This window comes from Camelus bactrianus, chromosome 12, assembly GCF_048773025.1.
Source record: "Camelus bactrianus isolate YW-2024 breed Bactrian camel chromosome 12, ASM4877302v1, whole genome shotgun sequence".
In the NCBI taxonomy this organism is placed as follows: domain Eukaryota; kingdom Metazoa; phylum Chordata; class Mammalia; order Artiodactyla; family Camelidae; genus Camelus; species Camelus bactrianus.
In genome coordinates, this window is record NC_133550.1 from 33,533,091 (window position 1) to 33,558,618 (window position 25,528).

Genomic DNA, 25,528 nt, shown 5'->3' on the forward strand with positions numbered 1-25,528 from the left:
GTTTAGCCCTGGGGACTAGGGTAAGAAATGGGCCATTGGCTCATCAGGATTCTTGTACAAAGAGAAGAACCTCACCACTCTGGCTAATGGCTTTGCTTGGGAAACAAGATTCCCTTTGACTGTCTGACCAGTTTTTGGTCTGGGATTTGAGAGCCAGGGAAACTCCTAGTTCTCTTTGGCGGGTGGTGTGAGTCGCTCGCCACCTGCTGGTTGTTTCTTGAACTGCAGTGAGGACTGCGTGAAAATACTGCAATTCCATCCCTCTATTACAAGTTGATTCTACTAGTTCTGCCCCATGTGATTCAGTTCAGCAACAGAGCCCTGTGCTGTCTGTATCAAGTCCCCAAAATACCCACATTAGAAATATATGAGGTGCCTATTCATGATCAGATTATGAAACTTCATCCCAGACCCACCAAGTCATAATTTGGCCAGTTGGCCATTTTATTAAACAAGCCTTAGAGTAGTTCTTTTGTACTTAGATCAGTTAGTGAAGATTTAATGCTCTGCCTCTTCTTTCTACCTAAGGCATTTTCACCTCTCCTTCCTGCTTGGGTATCATCTTCTTTCCCGAACTATCACCATTAACTCTAGAGGCAGGTGAGCACCTCCTGTACCCCGACAGTACTTGGCCTACCCAAGCCTAACACCTGCCCATCTGCTGTTACTGCTTGTTTTATTTGTGTATTGTCTCTTAGACCTTACGTTGCTCATGGGCAGGATATTTTTCTTGTCATGTCCACCTTAGTTCCTCTGCGGGAACAGATTCAGATTGTAGAGCCTGAGGCTTATAAAATTTGGGGCTGTATTTAAGAAAAAGAATATGAAATTATAAACATTAGGTAGAAAAAAATGAATATATCTTCAGAACAGGAATGCAAGCAAATTACACATTATAGAAAGCTAGAAAATGCTGCAAACATACATTAACATGTTTATAAATTAATTGCCTGATAAACTTCTATGACAACCTTTTCTACAATTTTTAGTGCACATTCTTTGATTATCTCATTAAAATTTTGATTCTCATCTTCAGAGAGATTAAACAGGTAATTCATCTCATCTCTAACATCTGACTGAAATTTACTCTTTATTATTGATAGTTTGGATGCTTAAAGCACATCATTTCACATGCAGACATGCTAGTTGTTGGGAGAACTGCCATAGATCACTGCCATACAAACACAAAAATTCTGGTAAGTTTATTTCACAAAAGTCTTGTCAAAAAAGGAAAAACTATTATGTGTTTATAATTGTTCATGCTTTAAATCAAAAAGTAAAATACAAAATAATTTTTAGAAACACAACACATAAAGGAGGGTCTTGGTTCTTCACCTTTAACTTCATATCCCAGTGAATTCCAGTTCCACAGAAATCTTCTCAGTGGTTGGCCTTGAGAGCCCAGCTCAGTGGATCTCTTTGGTCTGTCAAGAGCAGTCATGGAGTCAGCTCTGAGAATGCTACTGTCTCCATCTGTTCAGCAGCTTAAGAGTCAGTTTGATTTGTTTCTCACCCTCACCCAGCATCTCTAAACTGACTCCTTCACCTTCTAAGTCTTTCTCAAATGCATCCCATTTTCTTCATCTCTATCATCAGTACCACTTTTGTCCAAGAAACAGTGGCCATTTCTTATCTGGGACAACTGTAATCACCTCTTAACTGCTCTTGCTCTCCCCTCCCTACACTCTGCACACTGCAGCCTGAGTGAGCTTGTGATAATGTAAATCTCACAGAAGCATCTTCTAATGACAAACTTCAATGGCTTTGCAACTGTTTCAGGATAAAGTTTTTTTTGTTTGTTTTTTTTTTTGTTTTTGTTTTTGTTTTTTTTTTTTAATATCCTTAACATGGTCTAAAAGGCTCTGCATGGTCTGGCTTTCTCTAGCTCTCCAGCTGCATCTTCAACCACATTTCCCATTGTTTCCACCACATGACTTTTGCATATGCTGCTCTTTCTGCCTAGAAGGTTCCAGACAGTTCTAGGTTCTTCCCTTCCTCTTTCATCTAGGTATCCTTTACTTCATGTTCTTAGATCAAGAAAACTTCTCGGGGAAAGGTTTTTGCAGTATCATGTACATCTCCTTCATGTCATCTGTTTCAGCTGTAAGTTTGAATTTATTCCTGTAATTTGATTAATATCCACATCCTAAAAAGTATATAAACCCAGGAAGCCAGTTGCATCCTTGAACCTAGAACAGTGCCGGTTTGCAACAAAAGCTTAATACATATTTTAGCTTGTATGAATGAATCTCACTCACTTCTAGTCCCCCACGTGTCTCCTCAACATTAGAGTTCAGCCAGCCTCCCCTCATGAGACAGATGCAGATGAATTAGAAAAGGAATCCATGTCTAAGATCATGCATGTGTCTTACCAAGAAACTGAGCCCTCCATGGTCTGCTGGGCCGTGTGCTTCAGTAAATGTGCTTCCCAAATTTATTACTCAATGAGCAATGACTGCAGCCATCAAGACCCTAGCTTTCAAATGGCCAGACCTACCAAGGCTCTGCAGGGACCCTATGAGTAGGCCGAGTATTTATACCACCCTCACCTTCCACAGAGGGTTCTGCTGTCACTCAAGAGCCAGTGGGAAAGGATGATGAGTACTCTTCCCAACACTAACATCACCACCCCAGGTCTTTTGCCTCCTATCATCCTACAAGAACACAATATCTCAGATTCCTTATCCATACAATGGGGATATTAAAAATCTATCTTACTGGATTGTAGGAAGGATTAAATAGATAATCTTTGCAACATGCCTGGTACTGAATAAATATTTCAGTGCAGAATGAATAGTTGTCCCTTTCTCTTTCCAAAGAGGATAAGATGGAAAAAATAAAGCTAAGGGATAGCTCATTTATGTCTAATTAGAAATCCAGTATGGCTTTGGGCAAATTTTCTAGGCAAGCCACTTTTTTTCTTTGCAACTCTCCTTCCTTATATACATTTAAATAGAAAAGATAACAATAACAACTCTTTCCTAATCCCACAATCTAGAGAAAACGCCTCTGTCTCATTCTTTTTTGTTGTTTTTGTACACCTCTTGACATACCGCACAATGGGGAATTCAAGACTTTATATTCTACTTTTATCAGTCATGAGTTGAATTGTGTGCATTTAAAGAGATGATACACTTTTATGATTTTAAAAATAACTTTTATGGCTGTATCTATTATGTGAATACAGTGTAACTTAGCTATGTCCTCTATTGCTGAAGTTTTAATTTTTCCCCAAACTTTTTTGCCCTAAACATTTTCATACATATTTTTCTACATTTCTGATTAACATGAATTAAGTCCTTAGTATGCATCAGGCACTGTGCTTAGTCCCAGAATTTAGAAAGACTATGATTTGGTCTCTAGTCTGAGAGCTCTTAATCTAGAAGGAGACAAAAGTGTGAAAATAAGACAAAAGCATTTATGAGTTTAGTTACAGAAAAAAGGTCAAGCTGCTAGCCTAGCCAAGGAGGGGTGACCACCCCCCACTGGGGACAGCGCATCAGAGAAGGCATTTTGGGAGAGGTGGGATTTGGGTTGACCAAGTGAGTGCCAGCCCTTAGTTGAACCCTCACCATAGTGGCAGATTCCCCTGGCTTTGGCCTTGAATTTTTCTTAGACCAAATCTTACCCTGATCTGCTTGGATTTGATGCCATTGCTCTGTTGACTGGTAGCTGAGCCTGTTTTGCCCCAAAGCATCTTCACTCCCTGAGTAACACTGTTGTTTTGCCTCTGAGTCTTCTGGGTTCCATCCAGTGGCTTTGCTACTGTAGCTAGAGTCAGTGGGGTGATGGTAAATATTTAACAGCCCACTAACTTCACCCCTGATTTGTAGTGTTTGCTGATTTCCATGGAGTAAACATTCCTAGATTTCAAGCTACCAACGTAAGCATGAAGTTGAGAAGAAACGTATAGTAGCATGTTAATGTGTAGTAGTTCTACCACACAGATAAAATGAGCAAAATAACCTTAAAACCATGGATAATAAAATTTAGAAAAACAGTTATGAAATCTTGAGGATGTATTGCCTTTTTCAAATATAATTTATTTAAATGTAAGTTTATGTAACTTAGTTTTTAATCATGAGTGTGTTTAGCAACAGGCTCCCCAAACTGAAAACTCAGCTCTCAAGTCTGCCTTAGCTGCCTTTAGGACACCGCTAGTGATGAATACGTGAACTGGTCCTGGCCACCTCTCCAAACTCAGCTCACCCCTCAGCCACAACTGGCCTCTGTCTGTTCTTCAAAAAAAGTCCCACTTTCTCATGTTTAGTGACTTTGTGCCGATGTTCCCCCAAGTAGGAACCCTCTTCCTTCAGATCTTTGCATTTGGAGTGGAGCCTTCTCATAATTTAGTTCTCAGCTCAAATATTACCTTGTTGAGTAGGTCTTCCTTGTGCATCCAACTTGAATCAATCTCTTCAAAAGCCTCTTATTTTATAATACTTCTTTTTAAAACTTTATTTCTTCTTGGCCATTATCAGTACTGTGTCTTGCTCTTTTTCCTACTTGTTTACTGGTTCTGTCCCCTAATAGAATGTGAAATCCGTGACAGCATTGACTGTCCTGCTCATTGGTGTCTAGAACAGTGCCTAACACATAGTATATACTCAACAAATATTTGTGTAATGAATGAGTGTTTGAATGACAGCACTCAGTGACTTCACTCTGATGTTGCCAAGAAGGGAAGCTAATGTAATGGCTCCAGAGTCTTAAGACTTTATACCTATATATAGAGATGTAGATAGATGTTATAAAACTTTATATATGTATATATATATAATTTATCATTTAATAAACCTTTGATCAGTGCACTTGATTTACCAACTGACTTTATTATAACCCAAGTAGATGTCTGAGTTCTGCTAAGAATTCCTGAAATAGCTTCTTTAAATTTTATTTTGATGAAAACTACTTCATACATTAATTGTTAGTTTGTGTGGCATTGATTGAGCATGATTTTCAGATTTCTGGGTTGTCTCTGTGGGAAAAGTTAGACTAAATAGAAGCAGACTATAGAAACTGGTTCTGAAGAAGCTTACAGCCAGTTGACTTTTTAGGGTTGGGGAGACAATTTCCTAAATTTTTCCAATAAGGCAATTGCATTGTTCTTTAAATTCTGATGAGAAAAGAGTAGTTCTTGGACAGAGAAATCCATCTTAAGTGTCATTTCCATATTGTTTACATCATTAGAAGCAGATTTGGCTGTGAGTGGTAGAAATTTCAAAATAACATGGGTTTAAACAAAATAGAGGTTAGCTTTTCTCTTATGTCAAAGTCTTAAGTCAACAGTCCAAGGCTGCTGGAGTGATGCTGTGTCAAGAATCAGGCTCCTTCTATCTCAAGTCTTCTCTCTTTTTGCTCAGAAAAGCATGGTTCTTACATTTACCTCATAGTCCAATATGGCTGCTCCGACTCCAGTCAGCATTTCTGTATTCTGACCTGCAAAAATGAGAAAATAGGAGAAGGACAATGCTTCCTTTAGGAAGAACTCTTAGCTGTTGCACAGACTAATTCTCTTTGCATTTCCTTGATCGAATCTTAGACCTGTGGTTACATCAAGCTGCAAGGAAGCCTGGAAAAAGTTTTCTTTCTGGGAAGCCCTGGAGCTGGCTACCTAACATTCAGAGCTTCTATTACCTGAGAGAGAAGGAAAGAAAATGGGGCAACTGCCATAGATGCCACATCTTTGTTTCTTCTCCATCAAGTGGGTTAAGCGGTTCCCACACACCAGTGTAACTAACTACTAGGCTGACACACCAAACGTCCATGAAATTGGCCAGCAAGGAAACCACAAGCCCAAAGGAATTTAGGTAGTTAATTGCTCAGAGCACAATAGGCAAATGAGTTTCATGTTTATACTGGCTCGCCTTGTCCCTCAGGTCCATGGACATCAGTGCAGAGTGAATCTGGGGGGTTGCTGAGTACACGCTGTATCTGGGTCACAGCTGAGGAACACTGAGCTTAGGAAACTCTGATCTTATTTAGGGATTCATGGCAACTGTCCCATCATCCTCTCCAAAAAGAAGCATTATCTTTACCCTGGAACATAAGCAAATTTTCTCTGGGGAGAGGAGAAAGACTTTATTGTCACGGAATGACTTGGGGATGGAGAGTTCCTCTATCTATTATGCTGATCAGGAGACAAATCTTCCCTTTGACCCAGAGGGAGATATTACCTCTTCCAAGGCTGTTTGCTGTGCAAAGATCCTTGAAAAGGTAGTCCAAGACATGTAAAAATGCCAGGGAAATTACCTCCCAACATTACCCCTTTCTGAATTCTACATGACTGAACGGCCCCAGTTTCACATTTAAAGGAATATCTGATTTTTTCGAGGCCCATATGTTTAGTTACTAGTCTAATTGTGTGTTAAATATGATTGTTTTGTGGTTGTTTTTTCGGAGCCTGAGACTCTGGATAGGACATTCTAAGAGATGGTGAAGCCAATTTTGCAACCCTCAGCTCAACGCTCACTTTGAGGATTTACACAGAGAGTCTAGGAGACTAACACAAATGACTGGAATAGAGGATTTTATTAGAGAGAGATTTGTTTGTATGCTGTGACATTTTTCTTTCCATTGGTTATTGTACTATCACATTTCTACTTTCTTTCCAGACAGCTTTCCTCTTCACCTTATACCAAGTTGGGGAGGTTAAAAAGAACCTAACAGAGATAGTGGCCTGTGTCCTCTGGAATTTGGAGGATGTAGGGACAATGCCTAACTCATGTATAAAGGCATGAAAATATCTAGCTTATCTGACTACTGAACATGGACGGATGGCCACAGTGGGAGCAAGCTGGACTCCACCATTGGCAGGATGAAGGTATGTTTTTCTTGAACGAGGCTGCATGGTGAGATGACCCTAAAGAGACAGTTTTCTGTGGGATGAACCTCTCTAAGCCAGAGGCTGTCACCTGTACCACAGAATCCTGTTTAAGAGCCCCAGTGGGAAATCCCCAAGCTAAATACAAAACTCTCCATGAGAGAAATAATCAGCATTTGGACATCTTTTTTTTGTACCAGAGAACAAGAATACCAAATAATTACTATAGATGCTTCCATAAAGAACAGGCATCTTCCTAAGGTGTGCTGTGTCTGGGGTGGGGGCCAGGGGTTAGGTTATAGCCCTGCCTGTCTCTAGATCATGTTGATGACCTTTTTGCTGTGAATCCTGACTCAGCAGATTCATTTGATTTACTCAGGTGATGTCTGGTCTTTCTATATATATGAACCTACTTGTGGAGATTTGTCAATACTGAGGTTAGTAACCACCGACTGGGTTGGAAAAATGTCAGGGAAATAGACACTCGCATTTTTCTGATAGTGTGTAAACAGGCAGAGCTCATGTAGGTTGGGAGACTACACATAACTCTTTGCCTGGGTAGTACCAATTTATACCTGTTGTCTCAGTGTGATTATCACCAGCACCTCATTTCACTATCAAAAAAATTCCAGTTTGGATGATAAATTATATGGTCACCCTCTGGAGGCTAATTTGTCAATATCTATTAAAATGATAAATGTCTATATCCTTTGACCCAGAAATTCTACTTACAGTAATTTTTCATACAGCCATAATCTGACATACATGTAAAGTTAGTTTTGTGGAGATCTTGACAGATTGAATTAATTTCTGGGAAAATATAAAATCAGAAGAAACAGAAAAAAATGAATATACCAATAACAGTTAAATAAGTTGAAATATAATCTATTATATTTACAAGAGGTCCTACCAAATCTTCAAGAAACTAATAATTTCTATCTCCAATAGACTGTTCCAGAGATTACAAAAACAGAGAAAGTGGTACAGTTCCTTGTGTAAGGCTGTTGTAACCTTGATGTCAAAATAAGATGTTGGTACAAGTAGTACAGTTGCAGGTCCATTTCACTAATAAACAGAGATAGGAAATCTTACATAAAATATAAGCTAACCATATTTAATAGTGTAGTAACAATATATTATAAACAAAAAAGGTTTATCCTAGTATGTAAAAAGAGCTTAACATCTTAAAAAAAATCTAGTAATGTGTTTCACCACATTAATGCACTAAAAAGGATACATCACATAATTTTCTCAGTAGATGGAAAAATAGCACTTCATAAATTCAACATTTATGATAAAAACAATCCTTAGCACACAAGGGGCATCAAGCATATTGATGGAGAAACTTTGGCTGCATTCATAACAAATTGGAATCTAGCATGTAGGTCTACTCTTACTGTTCAACAAAAATGTCCCCAGATTATCCAGTACATTCAGAGTGAAACCAATCAAAGTTTCAGCTAGAAAATGGAAGAATAAGTGTGTGTTAATAAGCAAGTAAACTTTGGGAAAAAATAAAAGCAAGAAGGTGAACTTGACAGCCAGATATTAAGATATACTACCAAACTATACTATAATAAAAATGCAGTGTGATAGTGACACAAGAGGGGACATCATGGAATGAACCCATAGCATAAAATTAAGCTGCAGAGACTGATCAGGTGTAAATGATAATTTGAAACACTGTACATGTGGTACCAAAAGTCGAAGGGGTGTCTCCTGCTATGCATCTCTGAGAAGAGGTCCTTTCATCTCAACTCAGAAAACTCTGACATAAAAGTTGGGGAAAAGCTGTTGTACATGTTACTGAAAAACTGACTCGTGATATGAAGGGAGAAGAAAAACAACTGGGTCATTACCACATCCCATGTACAAAAGAGACACAAGAAGAGTCAAGATCTGAACGTCAAAGACACAACTATAATGATGACAGGAGAAAGAATATCTCATTAAGTCAGAGATGGGGAAGGACTTCTTAAACAAAACCTCAAGAGCACAAACCACAAAAAATCTTTAGGATGTATTTTGATTATATAAGAATTAATATTTTTTTCTCAAGGAAAGACACCAGTCGACAGTCAACTGAGAGTAATGGATTAAGAGATGGTATCTTTAGTGACTTGAGAAAGGAACAGGGCTAATATCCATACCATACAAATTATTCTTGCAAATCAACACGAAACCCAGGAATCCTCATAGAAAAATAGGCAAAGTATTTGATAATGAACTAGTCACAGTGTGGGAAATCTTAATTGACATAGTGTAGAGAGAGAGATGCTCAAACTCATTCATTAGAAGAGGGATGCAAATTAAAAAACAGCAAGAATATGCCTCTTCACATGGAACAGACCGACAAAGAATCAGACATTTGCAAAACACTGAGTACTGGGAACACCCAGCAAAAGGAACTCTTTTGTCCTGCTGGTGGGAGTGGGACTAGTACAAGCCATTTGAAGGGATAGTCCGGCAGTACTTTATGAAATTAAGCATGCATGTTCCCCATGATCAGACCTCCACCCTTCTATCCCAGAAAAATTCTCGCACAGGTATTTAAAGGGACAAGGATGAGGATATTTATCGCAGCACTGTTTGGGGTGGTGGAAAGTTAGGGGTAGGCTGTGTCCATCATTGGGGAGTCGAGAAATCAAACATGACGAATTACACACTGTGGAACACTCCACACCTGATAAAAAAGCAAAGAACTAGATGTACTTTCAGCAGTGTAGCTGAAAGAAAAAAATTAGAAACGACGAAACCCATAGTACATTTATAGACTATAGTAAATCTGTATTACAACACCATTCACATCCACACACCGGAACTTCCCTGCATTAAAAAAAAATCCAAAGCTAAATATTAAAATGTGTTGAGCATGTTGCCTCTGGGAGGAGGGAATGGGAGCAGGGAATGAAGATACAAGAGAATGAATAAATAAAACAAGAGAGGGGCCTTGGAGGTTTTGATTATTTACCATGAACTGAGAGATTATGATTAACTCAGTTCTCTACCTGTGAGGTTAAATGAAAAGGGATTGATAACCTTTTGGGAAATGGTTGGGAAATCTTCAACTTCCAAATCAGTGAAGGTCAGCTGTAAGTTTACCAGGTACACAACCACATATCTTGCGACATGGTGCCTACCTCTTTGTGGCTAGTCACAATATCTCAGTGGTCCAGAGGCAGAATTCTGCACTTACCCCGTCCAGGGTGATTTTCTTAGGATCCAGCTCCACCCTAGTTAGTAATAGCTACACACTGTATTCCATCCAAATTAAAATGATAGCTTAAAAATCATCTACAAAATTCATGTCACAAGCAATCTCATCTTGAATTTTTATCTCAGGGCATGGATAAATTTTTCCTTTTTGTGAGAATAATTTTTAAAAGAAGCTATTACGTGTTTTTCTCTGAAGTAGCAGACAACTTAAATGTTCTCTCCTCTCCACCCAGATCTGAGGCATTTTTATGTGAGATAAAATGAAGAATTCTGTTTGTAGTGGGTGTGAAGAGACAAGAGAAGTGCTATTATTTTGTTGTCCTGAAAAGCACTGTTGCTCTTATTTTTAAAAAGAAAGGAAGAGTACTTAAGAGCCAGTCCCTTAGAATTGGCTGAAATGTAGCTTGACCTTGAACTACTTACTTAAACCTTCTGGGTCTCAGTTTCCTTATCTATAAAGGGAGGATGCATAGTTCAGGGTTTTTGAGCAGAAGACGAAGTCATGCATGTGGAGAGCTTCAGTGTCTAACATACAGTGTACATGTGAGTGGTTGTTACTACTTTGTTAATTGCATGCCTGTTACACAGCAACATAACAGGTGCTGTCAGGTACATTACTTTCCTTAGCATGACGGCAATATCAGGGGACCAAGTGACGCTTATAAGGCAATCCTGGAATGGAGGAAAACTCTCATCTCATGTCTGCCACGCTAGGATACAGAGTCAGATCAAGTATTCAGAGTCTTCGAGGGTGGAAGTCAAGATCTTGCCCTTCCATGTCAACGACATTGATCTTCCAATTTACCATACAGAATATTAATCAGCCAGCCAAGGACCCCTTTGGACAGACATTATACTCCTTCATGTCTGTGTTCTTAGCAGCCAATGGAAAGCCTGGCACATTACTGAAGCCCTAAACAACAGCCCTTACAACCCCATTTTAAAGACAAAGAAACTGAGGCATGGACATGACCAAAGTTAATCAGTGATGGAATCAGGAGTTAATCTGTTTGTTTGGAATCCCAATTCTGAGTTGTTTTTTTTTCCTTTTCTTTTTTGGCAGGTGCTTTGGTCATTCCATCAAAAAATCCTGGGAGGGGAGGGGGCGGATTTCCAGCAGTCTGTGTTATTGGCTTGTTTTCTCTTATCCCGTTACCCTCTCCTGGCTAAATATTAGGCAGGCACTCAAGGCCTTGATGCCCCTGATTTTTTCACATCCTTTCTGAACTTCTGACTTTGCAGTTTTCTTTTATATTTTGTTTTTCCTGCTGGCAACGTATGCCTCATCTCAGTTTCCATATCTGAAAATGGTGGGTGAATGACATCTTCCTGACTACTAGCCCATCCCCCTGTTTTAGTTTTCTTCTGAAGGCTTAGCTCTGCCTAGACTTATTTGTTTGTCTTCGTCTCCCTCCCAGAATGGCAGCATGGTGGGCAGGGGAGGCAGGGGCCTCCACTTCATTCACTGCTGTATCCGCAGTGCTGAGAACACCACCCGGCACACAGTAGAAGTCCTCAGTAAGTATTTGTGGTCACATACTTTTAAGCAGTATCTTCCATTTATTGAGTGTTTAACTAGCTGGCAAGAACTGCACTAAAGGTTAAATGCATTACATCATTCTTTTTCTTATTCATATTTTTAAAACATCCTGGCAGGGTGGCTATACCATCCTTCTTTGAGTGCTCCCAGCAGCGATGTAAACAGCCTGGGGACACACAGCTGCATTTCAACCCGGGTCATGCTCTGACTTCTGCTTTTTTAGCAGCTGTGCCCAGCATTCACAATGTCACCTACATACAGTTTTCTAAAGTTAAAGCACAGAAAGGCAGTTTGCTGAGCAGTTACTAGAAAGGACCCCCCTCCCCAATCTCAATTAAGACCCTGGCTCTGCTTCTCGTAACTGTTATCATTAGGCTGTCGCAGGTGTACTCCAATTCCAGAGAACCCGCCCCCATGCTTCTGAGCGTCCTGGATGTGCCCAACCTGCTAACCGCCAGGGCACAGGTGCCCTGTGCTTCCAGGGATTTTTCCCCATCCTGGGCGGGCAGCCAGGTCTGGCCTTCCCTTATTCGCCACACCCTCTCCGGCCCCTATTCCCCACCTCCACCCCTACCCTCCCTGGCCCTTATCCACTACCCTCACTCCTCCCCTCCCCTCTCCTCCCCTCCCCTCCCCTCCCCTCCAGGCGGCCCAGGCAGGGTGACCTGGAGCCCGCAGTGTGAGGACAGTGCCCACAGGGGCGTTACTGTGGCTGGCATGCGCAGCAGCAAACACCTTGGAAAGGCTCCTCCTCGCTTCTTAGCACCAGGTTAAAAACCTCACCACCACGTGCTGTTTGCAAAGCTGCCTGTGACTGACACCCCAGAGCCAGAGACTGCACTCCCTGGGAGCCAGCATGTCAGCTGCAGTCCTGGAGAACGGAGGCTTCAGCAGGAAATTCAGCGACTTTGGACAGGTGAGCCAGAGTGGGTCTTAGCTGTGCAGGGAGGGGAATTTGGTCCCTATTGGAAAGAGAGCTGAGGAATGTGGGTGTTTCCTACTACCACAAAGTCTGAATTCATTTGAAGATGATGAAAATATCCAGGAAGTTGACAGATAAGATGTGTGCTCAGCAAATGTCTCCCAGTGAGAGGACATCTGTCCTGTGTGGCTTTCAGGGACAGAGCACTACTTGAGGAGTTGGGGATCTGGCTTCCAGAGCTGACAGGAACTAGCTGTGTGTCTTTGGACAAGCCACTGTCCCTGCCTGTTCACTGGTCCTTAACGATCTGGAATGGAAGTTGCGGTCCTGCCAGATCCACTCTCTTGTGATGTTGATAAACTGCTCTCAGCCAGGTATCGAAATGGCAAAAAAGTGAGAAATGTATCTTGTTTTCACCTTTGGGAGAAAATGAGGCATGAAGAGGTCTCAGACTTACTTAGAACTGGGGAAGGAGAAAACGAAACAGAGAGGAAGATGCACGCAAGTTAGCCCTGGATGTGGAATGTGAGAGAACCCTAAATGTGGTGGGGATAATGTCCAAGGTGTGTCCCAGTCTCTGGAGTTGGTTGTGAGAAATTGTGCCCCTCTTTCCCTTGAGGGGAACCATTGCAGAATACATTCCTTAGCTGACTGATCACACTCTCAGATTCTAGGGTTCAGACTCAAAGCCCAACCCATGGAGGTAACGTGAGTGTTAAGAGCACCTGCCATCTACAGGATTAGTGACAACAACCTAGAGGACAGGGAGGCTAGAGAAGAGGGTGACCAATGTTTTAGTGTAACTGGAGACTGCAGGTCTTTGGACTAACTTTTTGAGTCCTGAGAGAAAGACTTCCTTTGAAAATGGTATGTCGAGCTTGGGAGACAGAACTTCCTGTTAGAGAGGGGCGGCAAGTTTGCACCCGACAGATCCAGACCAGACTCAGCTGTGCCAGCGTCTAGTTTCTGTGCTGCTGGCAGTAAGGCCCCCACAACCATAAGGGGAGTGTAGGAGCAGCGATCTGCTTAGGGAGCCATGGGAATTGAAAGCTTTGTTTATGGAGCACATAGAAGATTGAGAACCACAAATTGCCACTATCGATGACTGGGATAAAGAGGAGGGTGCCCTGTAACACCTGTGCATTGGAGGCAAGGTATTTAACTTGGCAGAGCCTCAGGTTTACTCATCTGAAAAATTGGAATAAAAATACCCACATCCTAGGATTGCTATGAGAATCAAATGAAATAATGTCTATAATGTCTTAACACAGCGTCTGGAGCATCGGAAAGTGCAGGGTGGCTATGGCCAGAAGTGATTTGTTTGTTCAACAAAATGTGTTGGAACATTGGCAGGAGGAATATGCACTGCATCAAGCACGGTGGCTGTTAGGGCCTCCCCACGGAAAGACATTGGACCGGGAGTCAGGAGATACGGGTTCTCACCTTTGGTTTGCTGAAGCTCTGTGTTGGGAAGTCACCTAATGGGTGAAGAGGCTCAGCTTGGTATCCGTGAAATTGGAAGGAGGGGGCGAATTTTGAACTAGCATAGTCTTCAGGATTTCTTCCAGCTCTGACAGTCTGCAAAAAAGACACATTTATGCCTTCTTGAAGTTCACAACCCGGGTGAACAGCACACACAGGATGTAATCGATATAACGCTGGAAGGTATATGGTGCATCACATGCTCTGCACACGCAAGCACAGCAGTCCTTCAAGAGACCTCTGGCTCATTCATCCACTCTACAAAGACCACTGAGCAACTACTATGTGCCGCGCATGGCAGAGTTTCTGCTCTGGTTCCTAAAGAAAAATAGCATAGGGCAGTGAATTCGAAGATGAAGGGAACTCAGAAGTCATAGCTCTGGATGGCGAAGCCAGTGTTCAAACCCAGACCTGACTCCAATGCCCCGCACACTCCTCTACCACACTGCCTCCTCCAGGAGGTCAGTTCTGGAATACAGAGGCACAGTGTGCCCATAGCAGGAGGTCTACATCTTGTTTCCAGGTGTCTTACACACTGGAGATGTGTGTGTGTGTATAATCACACATGCCAATACACACCTCCTCCCCTGACCCCAAAAAGCAGTAAGATTGAAAGTCAGGAAAAGAAAAATGTCAGTGCCACTGGAATAGTCTTGCTGAAGCTGACTTGCTTTTGATTCTGAAAACTGCTCTTTTCCAAAGATAACAAACCAAAGAGAACGTACTTCTATTTTTAAATGTATTGCTCAATGATCAGAATTCTTTCCTTCCTGGTTGCTATTAAAGTTCTTCTCTGCCCTATTCCTTCTTATCTAGTTTCTGAGTTACTTTTCTCTACCATGATCCATCCTTGAGGGCATATGTGTTTCTAAGTCCACTCGCATGTCTATTGGAAACAAGTAAGGTGTAGATAGATTACGAACCAGAGAAAACACACTCTGGATGCCCCAGATCCCATGCTGATCCACATGACAGTGTTGGAATCAGGATCCACCCAAGGCCATATCACTTCACAAACTTCCATGAGCTTCCTTTCAAGTCCCTCAAGCTTTGAAAAAGGGAACTGTTATCCCACTTGGGTTCCTGGGAGGTGGATTAAGGCTACTGGAGGCAGATGAAGGATTTTGGAGTTGTTGGAGCAGGGTTCCTGTGCAGGCTCTGCCACTCGTCCCCTGGGTGTCCGTGGACAAGCCACGTCACCTTGCCGAGTCTGTTTCCTCCTTTGCAGAACAGCAGCACCCACCTCGCCGTACTGTGAGGACTCAGTAAGTATTACATGTAAGCTCTTTTTCCTGCTGGTGCTAGTTTCTGCCAATGACAATGTTTATTCACTGTAAAAAGTACCAAATAGTGGCACACAGTAGGTACTCAATGACCAGTCCTGCTATTAATAGTAATAACAATAAAGAGTAGTACCCTGTTATATGGTAAAGGTGAATTTGCAGACACATTTGAGAGAAGTTATAATTTTAAAAAATAGGCTTCATATTTATCAATGGTTTCAAAATCGCCCATGGTTAAGAGTCCTCTGCAGTGCTTTGGAAAATGCAGATTCTAAGATCCTACCCCAAATATTCTAATTTGATAGGTTTGAGCAGGGCCCAGGAATCTGCATTCAAAGAAGGACTCACCAGGTAATTTTGGAGTGGAGACCCAAGGAACGCTTACTGTGAAACCCTGATCTGGAAAGTATGTGGGGAGAATGGAGAAAGTGAAAGGGGAGCAGGCATGGAATGAGACGCAGGCTGTTGGAAGTGGTGCCAAGTAACCATCTGGTGGTTGGACCAGAGCACAGCCCTTACTTTGCAAGAAACAAGAGCCTTCAGTATGGACATTGTGTGCAGAATGAATGACATTCAGGAGCCCAAGTTCTTAACCTGCCGCGCACTGCCTGTGTGATCTCCGGTGAGTCACTTTCTTTGGCCTGTAGTTTCCCCATCTGAACCATGAGAGTGTGGCACTAGATGAACTCTTGAGACAAGTCCATCTCTGTGAGTTGATGTGGGCATCAGAAGCCAAATGGAATGCGTAGATCAAGGATGGATTGTTCACGTTGGCTGAGGAGTGCTGAGGTCTTCTCAGGGAAGTGGAACTCAAGAGGGCTTTTGAGGAAGGGTGATGTGTCTGAAAGGGGGAGAGGAAGGGGTGCAGTGCATTTACTCTAAGGAGGAGTTGAAGGGCAAGGAGGAAACCAGTTTTCTGGAGGGAGGTTCCTGTGGGTGAGCCTGAGAAGATGGGGTACCAAGGAGACTTTTGAAAATCAGAAAGCAGTATTTTATTCTGCTGGCCATGGGGGAGCCTCTGAAGAATTCTGAGAAGGACATGAGCAAAGTTCTTAGGAGGCCCAATCGACACAGATCACGAAGACCTGGATTACTGTGGTGGCAGCGGTAACCAAAGGAGGGCCTGACCCCAGGAGTCATTTCTGGAGAAGGTCAGACTGGCCTCGGTGACTGGCTGGACACACACAGGAGTGGGAAGCTGGAGGCAGACAGAGTTTAGAGCACAGGGCACTCAAGTCGGAATTGCCTCAGTCACAGGTGACACCTGTTGAGGTGTATCAGGAATATGTTACTGCTCTCAGGCCAACAGGAGAAGGGAGTGTTGCCAAGGGAACTAGAAATGGAAAGTTTTTGTCATTTCAAGGAAACTGGAAAGAACTCAGGACTCAGTGTTCTCTCCTAGGAAGAAGACTGACATCAGAGACTGATCTGCGTGTCCCTGGCAGGATTTAATAGAGAGGAGATGTGGAGTAAGGTCTGCAAGAAGTTGTGATTCAGAGACTGCACACTGTGACCCAATGGCATGGGTTCCACTGCTAACTGTGCAGCTATGGACAACTTACTTAACTTCTCAAAGCCTTAATTTTGTCATCAATACAAGGGGGCACTTGGGAAATTAAAAAAAAAAAAACCCTACTTTCTAGATTATTATCAAACTTAAATGAGATAATCCAAATCAAGTGCTTATTATAATGCCTGGGACATTATAGGGGCTTTTAATATATGGTAGGTTAAAATTTTTGTTTAGAAAGATAACATCAAGGTCCATAAGGGTTATATAGTCGTTCAGTCTTCTGATCATTTGAGGCTCCCTCTAATCACGCTTGCTGATAATTCTGGTTCTTCCCCTGCACCTGTTTCAGGTGAGATTCTGGGAAAATCTGAATTTTCTGAAGTAACAGCATTTTGTCCTAAGGGTCATCAGTGTTCATACAGGGCTTATTATGCCCAGTCACTGAGAGCCTGCCTAACACAGCCTTCTCATTCAGATGATGTAACAGCTATTCCACTAATTTCATTAACTTGCTTACAAGAGAGTAGTTGTTCTCCATGGGTTTTTCTTCCCAGTTTTAGGTACATGCTGTTTATTTGTAAGCACACATGGAACTTTATAAACTCAACTTAACACTTAACTTGACATTTTGAAAAGCTTTTGGCAAACCCTTTTTGGAATGCATACCCTAACCCCACCTCCATTTGCTGTCTTGTTCATGTAAAGAGTGCTATCCTTGACATTCTTTGCTATTTTAAGACATCCATTTCCAGTGGTTTTTTTGTGTGTTCTCATGTAGTTCGTGACCTTTTTTTAACAATTGGTATCTCAGATACCAGCATATGAGAACAAGTTAATGCTCCTCTGAGATCCTTGCCAACCGCCAAGAAGTCATTCTTGTGTATTTTTAACATTTCCATCATTTTTATCTCCTTCCCTTAATATTATATTTAAACTACTGTATCTGTTTCTTTCTTTCATCATCTGAATACTGTTTTGACAGGGCTTGGTGTGATTACATGTTAGCCTGACTTTACAGATGAGGAAGCTAAGAAGGCTAAGCTTTTTGCTCAAGGCGCTCTGGCTGGTAAATGCAAGAGAGAGGGTTCCAACCCTTGTCTTTGGACTCAAAAGCCTGTGTGTGTTCTATTTTTAGTACTTTCTACCCTGTATTTCTCACTGCTTTCCTGGGATAATTTTTGAACCATATCATACCACCTCTAAGATCTTTTTCTAGTTATCTCATTGGTTGTGTATATGTCTATTAAGCCAAAATTTGAGCTCCTGGAGAATGGGGCATCCTCTTACTCATCTTTGTTTCTCTCAGAGCCCTAATTGTACTGGGCACTTAGTAGGTGCTCATTAAAAGGCCGTGACTCTATAGTGTGACTGGTGACATCAGTGAATAATTGGATCTTTCTAAAATTGAAACTGAAATCAGATCCAGAAGCATCACTGAGCATTGTACTTCTCTTGATTTACTTATTCTCTACCACACGTATACTTCTGTATGTAATATATGTGGCTCATTGTATTCCAAAGCATACCTAGAAGAGAGAGTTCAGGCTTGCTTCTTCTTTGTAGGTTTCAACAGGAATAAATTGCTAAGCTGTGAAAAACATTTTACCCAAGTGCATTTAATCCTGTAGGAAACAAGCTATATTGAAGACAATGCCAATCAAAATGGTACCATTTCACTGATCTTCTCACTCAAAGAAGAAGTTGGTGCCCTGGCCAAAGTCTTGCGTTTATTTGAGGTAAGTGCTTTATTCATTTCTGCCTTGAATAATGGCATAGCAGACTCCCATGTTATCTTCTGGCTGAATGCAGTGAAAGAACATAGGGTCTGGAATTGGAAGACTTGATTTTCAGCTTAAGCTCTTACATTAACTAACTGTATGGTTAGTTAAGTCTTAGTTAAGTCTTTCATTCTAACTAAAGTTTCTCCATTTCATAATTAGGATCACTGAGAATCACTGATTGCACACCCAGGGAGCCAGTCCTGGACTCACACTTCTTTTATCAAACTTTCCTTGAGTTAATTACAGTCAGACCTCCACATCTGCGAGTCCCACGTCCCGCGGATTCAACCCAATTGTCCACCCGGGGCTGGCTGAATCTGAGGATGTGGTACTCGCTGACGGGGAGGGCTAACGGTCGTCACTGGACTACCACCGCCGTTTTATATAAAGGTCTTGAGCATCTGCGGATTTGGGTATCCATGGGGTCCTGGAACCAATCCTCAGCAGACCCCGAAGCACCGCTGTTCTGTCTTCTCAGTGTTCCCAAAGCACTTTTTTTAAGTTTAACTGCAGCACATACTGCCTTGGTAATTGTATACATTCCGGTCTGGCCCTGAGGATAGTTTCTGTAGGCAGAGAACCTTGTCTGAGTCATCTTTATACCCTCTACAAACCCAGTTTTACGTGTATGAAGTGTTTGATGAAGAACGAAATTAAAGTTGAATGTGAGCAAAGGAAGTTAGACTTTTAAAAAACTCTTTTGCCCTGGATTTTCAGAAGGAATATTTTGAACTAATGAATTTCCACCCAGTAATGTTTTAATAAAATTCTATCTGGTGTCTGAATACATAAATAGATGGAGAAGAGACAACCCTAAAAGCAGAAGAATGCCAAGTAATTCAAGTAGGTACGCGGTAGTCAAAGGAGAGCGTAACTCCTCACAGCTTAGGTGTGGGCCGTGCAGAGTGACTTGATGAAATGGCCCTGCACCTCTGTGGTCTTCCTCCCCAAAACCCGTAACCCCAGTCTAACCATGAGAGAAACATCAGACAAATTCCAGTTAAGGGACAGTATATAAAATACCTGACCGGTATTCTTCAAACTATCAACGTCATCAAAAACAAGACATCTCTGAGACATTGTCACAGTCAAAAGCAGCCTAATGGGATATGACAACTAAATATACTGTTGTGTCCTGAGTAGTACTGTGGAGCAGCAAAAAGGACATTAGATATAAAGTAAAGAAATTCAAATAAAGTATGGTCTTCAGTTTGCGATAATGAATCAACGTTGGTTCATTCATCATAACACACGTTCCACACCATACAAGGTATGAATATTAGGGGAAACTGGGTGCAGAGTATACAGGAATTCTCTGTGCTAGCCCCTCAGAAAACTTCACATAAGTCTAGAATTGATCTAAACAATCAAGACGATTAAAAAAAAAAATTAAACCTGGCTATCCAAGGGGAGGAAGAAAATGTCTGCCTGAGTGAGAGGAAGAAATGAGTGTTGAAACGAGGGACAAAGTGCTTTCTGAATGACAAACTGTTCACAAGAAAGAAATTGTCTGTAAAATGCGCCTGTGTCCCATTTTAGCCTTTGTTATTATACAGTTCATCAGTGTTTTCCTCTAGAGAGGTCAGGCCTTGGAGTTAATAAATTAAATACTAGTAAATTAACAGGATATTTTCAACCTAATAAAAAGCCAGGAGTAACTAAATTACTAGGACTGGATGAAATACACCCGAGGCACACAAGCTGTACGCTGGGGGCGATGGGAGTGGGGGTTGAATCCCAGAGCTCATTGACTTTGACAGGTTGTTTAACATGTGTATGCCTTTGTTTACTCATCTATAAAGTGGGGCTAATGACCCATACCTCCCTCAGGCGGTGAGATCTGATGTGCTCTGTAAAATGCCTGGTATGACTCTGAGCTCACAGAAGATGCTCCTACAATGTCTGTTCCTGTACCCCTTCCACATGTGGTCTGTGAAACCTATCAGAAATCTTTGAGAACATGTGAAGAGGAGAAAGATGTCAGAAGGATAGAGAGAGTCAAGAGCCTTGATTTTTAAAATATTTTTTTCCAAAAAAGTAAAATCTCTAGAATTATTACTCAGTATATTTTGTGAACATTTACAGTAAATGGCAATGACCAAGCATCAGGGTGGGACCATTACAGAAAAGCAGAGCAGCTTGGTAGAACCAGGGGTTCTCGTGGCTCCAGTGTGTTTGTGTACTTAACATCTCTCATGATATCTTTATGAACAAGGTGGAGAAGTAATGTTAGATGAAAATACAGACAAAACCTTTAAATTGTGTAGTCGATGATAAACTTCTGGACCATTTAAAATGAAATCAAAGGTAATAAATGGCAAAAAAAAAAAAAAAAGAAAGAAAAAGGAAGAATCTAAACTACACTTTAGGGCAGTGTGAATGAAAAATATTACCTGCCACCTTGGTAAACAAAGGATGTTGCAGCCATCAAGCCATCACATTGCAGTCACTTCTGTGGTGAGCCCTGTGGGAGATCAGGATGGAAACAGGATGCCAGGCCATCAAGCCATCAGCCACTGCAGCCACCTCAGCGGGGCACCCAGGAGACTCAGGATGGAAAGCACAGGACACTGGCCCTAGACAGTTAAGTTGCATATCAAAGGAATGATTTCAGTGAGCCCAGACTCTCGGATCTTCCCATACATAGAAAAGCACTAGGGGGGAGGGTATAGCTCAAGTGGCAGAGCACATGCTAAACATGCAGGAGGTTCTGGGTTCAATCCCCAGTACCTCCTCTAAAAATAAATAAAATAAATAAACCTAATTACCTCTCCCCACTCAAAAAAAAAAAAAAAGAAAAAAAAGAAAGAAAAACAACTAAAACTAAAAAAAAACTTAAAAATAAAAGAAAAGCACTAAATTCCTTAACGTGAGATATCTGGTTTTCTTTAATTAACAGTCATCTTCTGATGTTCTGACTACATGGTCTTTGTTGCAAAAACTCCTATATATCCTGGTTTCTCCCTTATCTCTTTGGAGCAGTCCATTAGAGCTGTCTCCTGGGCTTGAAGTCCTCAGAAAGTCTGCCAAATAAAACATAATTCACAACTTTTAGGTTGTACATTTTCTTCAGTCAACAGCAGTCTTTTCTAAACAGTATTTTATCAAATGCCACAGGTTAGTAGATGTTTTATTAGAAGAGAGTTCCAAGAGTAAATATGGCTGGAAAAGCCTACATCTAGATTTTGGAGAGCCATCATGCATCCGGACATATTAAAGACTATGGGAAGCCCTGCAGAGAGGAAACTTAGTCTATGTTATCTTCCTCAGGCATTTTTGGCCATGACCCATTAACATTTTGCAGGCACTAGTGTTCCATCGAATTTATGCTGCTTTAAAGTTATGAGCGCTAGGCTGTCTGTTGTAACCTACGTTTGGGGCCCTGAGGAGTAGAATAGCATTGGGGTTAAGACTGTATTGCCTGGAACCAAACTGTTTGGGTTGAAAACCCAGTTGTACCACCTATGAGCTGGATCACCTTAGGAAAGTTATTTAACCTCTTGGTAGCTTAGTTTCCTTAATTTTAAAATGGAGGCAATAGTAAGCTTGTTTTATAGGGCTGCTGTGAAAATTAAAATGAAATAACACACACAAGTACTTACAATACTATCTGGCATATAGTAAGAGCTCAGTAAATGTTTGCTTTTATTATTTCTATGCACCGTATTTTCTGGGTCACAGAGCATTGGGGACTCTTAAAATTCTTAACTATGAAAAATGGTTAAAGGATTAAGATTATTTGGCGTGAAGAGGGAATATGGGGCGAAGAAACAATTATTTCATTCAGATATTGGAAGGGCCATCATGGAAGAAGAATACTGCTTTTTTTTTTTATTACTTCAGAGGCAAAAGGGCAAAATGTAGAAAGTATAGGAAGCATATTACAAATCACTTGAAGGCAACATCCCCACAGAAGAAGGATGCTGGAAGGCACTAAAGTCAAGTATTACTACTTCCAAAACAGCTAGTAAAATCAGGGCAGAATCAAAGCGAAAATTATGGTTTAAATAAACTTACCTTTCCTTGATAAAGACAAAAGATAAAAATCTGTTCTAGCTCCTCCAGTGTTGGCAATGGAGGGAGAAACAGTCCACACGGGAGAATCACCTGCTCCCTGTGAGTCCCTCGCTAAGTACTATGACAGTCACCTCTATGCTTAACGAGCACGGCTGTCTCTTCCTCAGATGGTTAACACCAGTCATCATCCTGTTAAGGGATGACGTTGCCTGCCAGTGAGTTTGTGGTCTCAGACTTCCACTAGTAACAACATCAGAATGCAACACAAGCAGCTTGATTTTTATAATAGAGATACAGAGATATGGTGTTTACACATATTGGTTGGTTGGTGGGTGTAATGAAGCAGATGTTTTATTGAGCTGGAGCCAGACGATTCAGAATATACCAAAACCTCTACTTGCTAACCCGCAAACGCCCCAGTGTCCTCAGTAGATGGTTCTCTCGATTCTCCATAGCTCTCTGTATTTTTAGCCTCCACTAGCTCACGTCCCATGCCTTCTTAGGAAAGTAGTCTCCTGAGAGTCTTTACTGTAAGTGGCTTAGTAATGGGCCATAAAATTAGCAGCAAGTTCCTGGAGGAAGTTGTAAAGAGGTTTCCCTTCCTCTGCCGGCACTCCACTAATCATTTCACCGCGCATTCCCCAGGGAGGGGAACAGCAAACAGGCAGATAGACAGAGCTCTGAAGTACATGGGTATGCTCAGTTATCGTCATTTAATTTATGGAGACGCATAGGTTGAGACTAAGCAAGCTGCTCCACGCTAGACACTTAGAGTTAAACGTTGCTTCTGAGCTCATTTCCACAGGAGTCTGGTCTTTTGGAAACAAATCTATATAGCCTATTGTTTATAGCCCAGATGTGACAAATACAGACTATCTTTGTAACATTCACTTCCTATGTCTGACCTCTGCCCAGATGACCCCCGCCTTCCCCTCATCAGATAGGCAGTGAGCTCATACTTTCTCAGTGACACATTCAGTTAACGTCCTTTACGCATCAGCTGTTGTCAGAGCCTGTACAGGTGCTGAGGAGACTGGAGGAGCCGGGCAGTTTACTCTCCGCCCCTTGAGAACTGGGAGGAGTTCAAGGTGCCACGAGTATTCTTAACCCAGGCTTGGGGCAAAGGTGGCCAGGGGAAGTTTCTTGCAGACACCATGTTTAAGCTGAAACCTAAAGGGTTGGCCGGGTGAGAGAAAGGGGGAAGGAAATTCCAGAATGAAGAAACAAATGACTTGAGGTGAGAGCATAAACAAGCAGTCAGTTCACGGAATCCCCAAATCCTTTACCATCTACCAACCTCAGCGTTTCTGGGGACAGAGGCGGGGTTGCAGACGGGAACGTTTGGGCACATATAAGATGTTTATTACTTCAAGTTTGGACTTTAAAGTCCTGCCTGTGACCCCTGGGCCTGGTGAGCAGGACAAGATCAAGAGGGAATCACAAGGGTTGCTTTTGCCCCTTTGGCCTTCCGTCCAGAGCAGTCATGTCAGTAAAATGTTTACAGGGAACATTGCATCTTTAATCAAAATAAGAAGAGCATTGAGTTCCACTGGGGCAGAGGAAAGTTGTTACAACCCACATGACTTTTTCATCTTATTTAAACCCCCTAATATAGATAGTGATATAAAGAATGTCCATGTAACTCATTCCGTGCTTAAGAAATAAATCATAGAAATGACTCCAGTCCCTGGGTATCCCTTCCCAACATGCATCTCCCTCCTCAGAGGTAGCTATTAATCTGAATTTAATTTATATTATTCCTTTGCATCTTTTAAGACTCTGTTATACATAGATATCCATTAGGATATATGGCATGGTTTTGCAAGCTTTTACTTGTCATAAAATTGGAATCATATTGTAGCTGTCTGTCTGCAGTTTTCTTTTTGGGGAGAAGGTGGTGAACTTTGTTTTGAGATTTGTGCATATACTCTTGCTTATTCATTTCCCTCTAGCTTCCCTCTTGATGATACTTTATCTCCTGTTGGTGGATATTTAGGTTGCTTCCATTGTTTGTCCATGCAAATGGTGCTGCACTAAACATTTTGTGTAGGTTTCATAATCTAGTTGCTGAATAGAAGAAACTCACATGGAAAACTGGCACTGTTTTTAGGCTGCCAGCCTATTCAGAGCTGGGCATATTTGAGAAACAGCAACACAGAGCTTCCTTTTTAATGTCCATCATGAAGTTGGGAAAGTGTAGACAGAGTGCTATGGTCCACTGGTGGCATATGACTTGTGCATGCTCATCGGTAGCTTGGACTGAAACAGGCCACTGGGCCTTTTTGATCTTATCTTTGGTGGCAAGAAAAGATGTAGAAAGGGGAACCTGGAACAAGAAAGCTCTTTTCTCTAAAGCCTTGAAAAAAGCTTGGATTGAGCTGCTACCTCAGCTCTCCCCAGGAAGGGGTTTCCTCTGAGTTGGGTACATTCCCAAACACACAGAAAGGAGAATGGGGAAGAAACAATCTAACAACGAGGGAGAAGAATGAGGAGAGAAAAGGCCAAGAGGTTACAGCAAAGACACTGCTAGAGGAAGCACGAGTGGGATCCCAGAAGATGGTCTCCCGGGGGGAGAATCCTACTGAAAGTCCAGCCTGACCCTGCCCAAGAACTCCCCTCCAGAGAGGAGTGGGGGATAATGCTGAGCTCCCTCTAGAGTTTAGCTGTGCTGCTCAGACTTCTGAATGTTTTTGGTTTCTTGTTAAGCCCAGCAGGTTTAGTTTCCAGACTCTTGGTCAGCCATGGTTGTTGCCAGCCCACTCACAAGAGATCGGTAAGATACATGGGAAACCCTGCCTGTACCTCCGTGAGACTTCTCTGTCATTGTCACCATCATTTCTCACCCCCAGTTCTGTGGCAGTCCCCAGACTGTGTCTGCCTTTGCAGTCTATTCTTAAAAGAGCTGCCAGAGTGCTGCTTTTAAAATATGAGTCAAAGGACGTTTCTGTCCT

The 25,528-nt window shown here is 41.8% G+C and overlaps 1 protein-coding gene and 1 long non-coding RNA gene across 2 annotated transcripts in view; one reads left to right on the forward strand and one right to left on the reverse strand.

The window, feature by feature from the left end:
• Positions 1 to 1,187: 1,187 nt before the first annotated feature.
• LOC123612966 (uncharacterized) overlaps positions 1,188 to 25,528 on the reverse strand; it is a 301,024-nt gene continuing 276,683 nt past the window's right edge. The window contains exons 5-7 of the long non-coding RNA XR_012510704.1: positions 20,954 to 21,136; positions 13,945 to 14,079; positions 1,188 to 5,439 (exon numbers count right to left, since the gene is read on the reverse strand). This is a non-coding gene — a long non-coding RNA (uncharacterized LOC123612966). The remainder of the gene's footprint in view (positions 5,440 to 13,944; positions 14,080 to 20,953; positions 21,137 to 25,528) is intronic.
• PAH (phenylalanine hydroxylase) overlaps positions 12,257 to 25,528 on the forward strand; it is a 63,487-nt gene continuing 50,215 nt past the window's right edge. The window contains exons 1-2 of the mRNA XM_010970438.3: positions 12,257 to 12,495; positions 18,408 to 18,515. Of these exons, the coding sequence (XP_010968740.2) occupies positions 12,436 to 12,495; positions 18,408 to 18,515 (168 nt within the window). The 5' untranslated portion in view covers positions 12,257 to 12,435. The remainder of the gene's footprint in view (positions 12,496 to 18,407; positions 18,516 to 25,528) is intronic.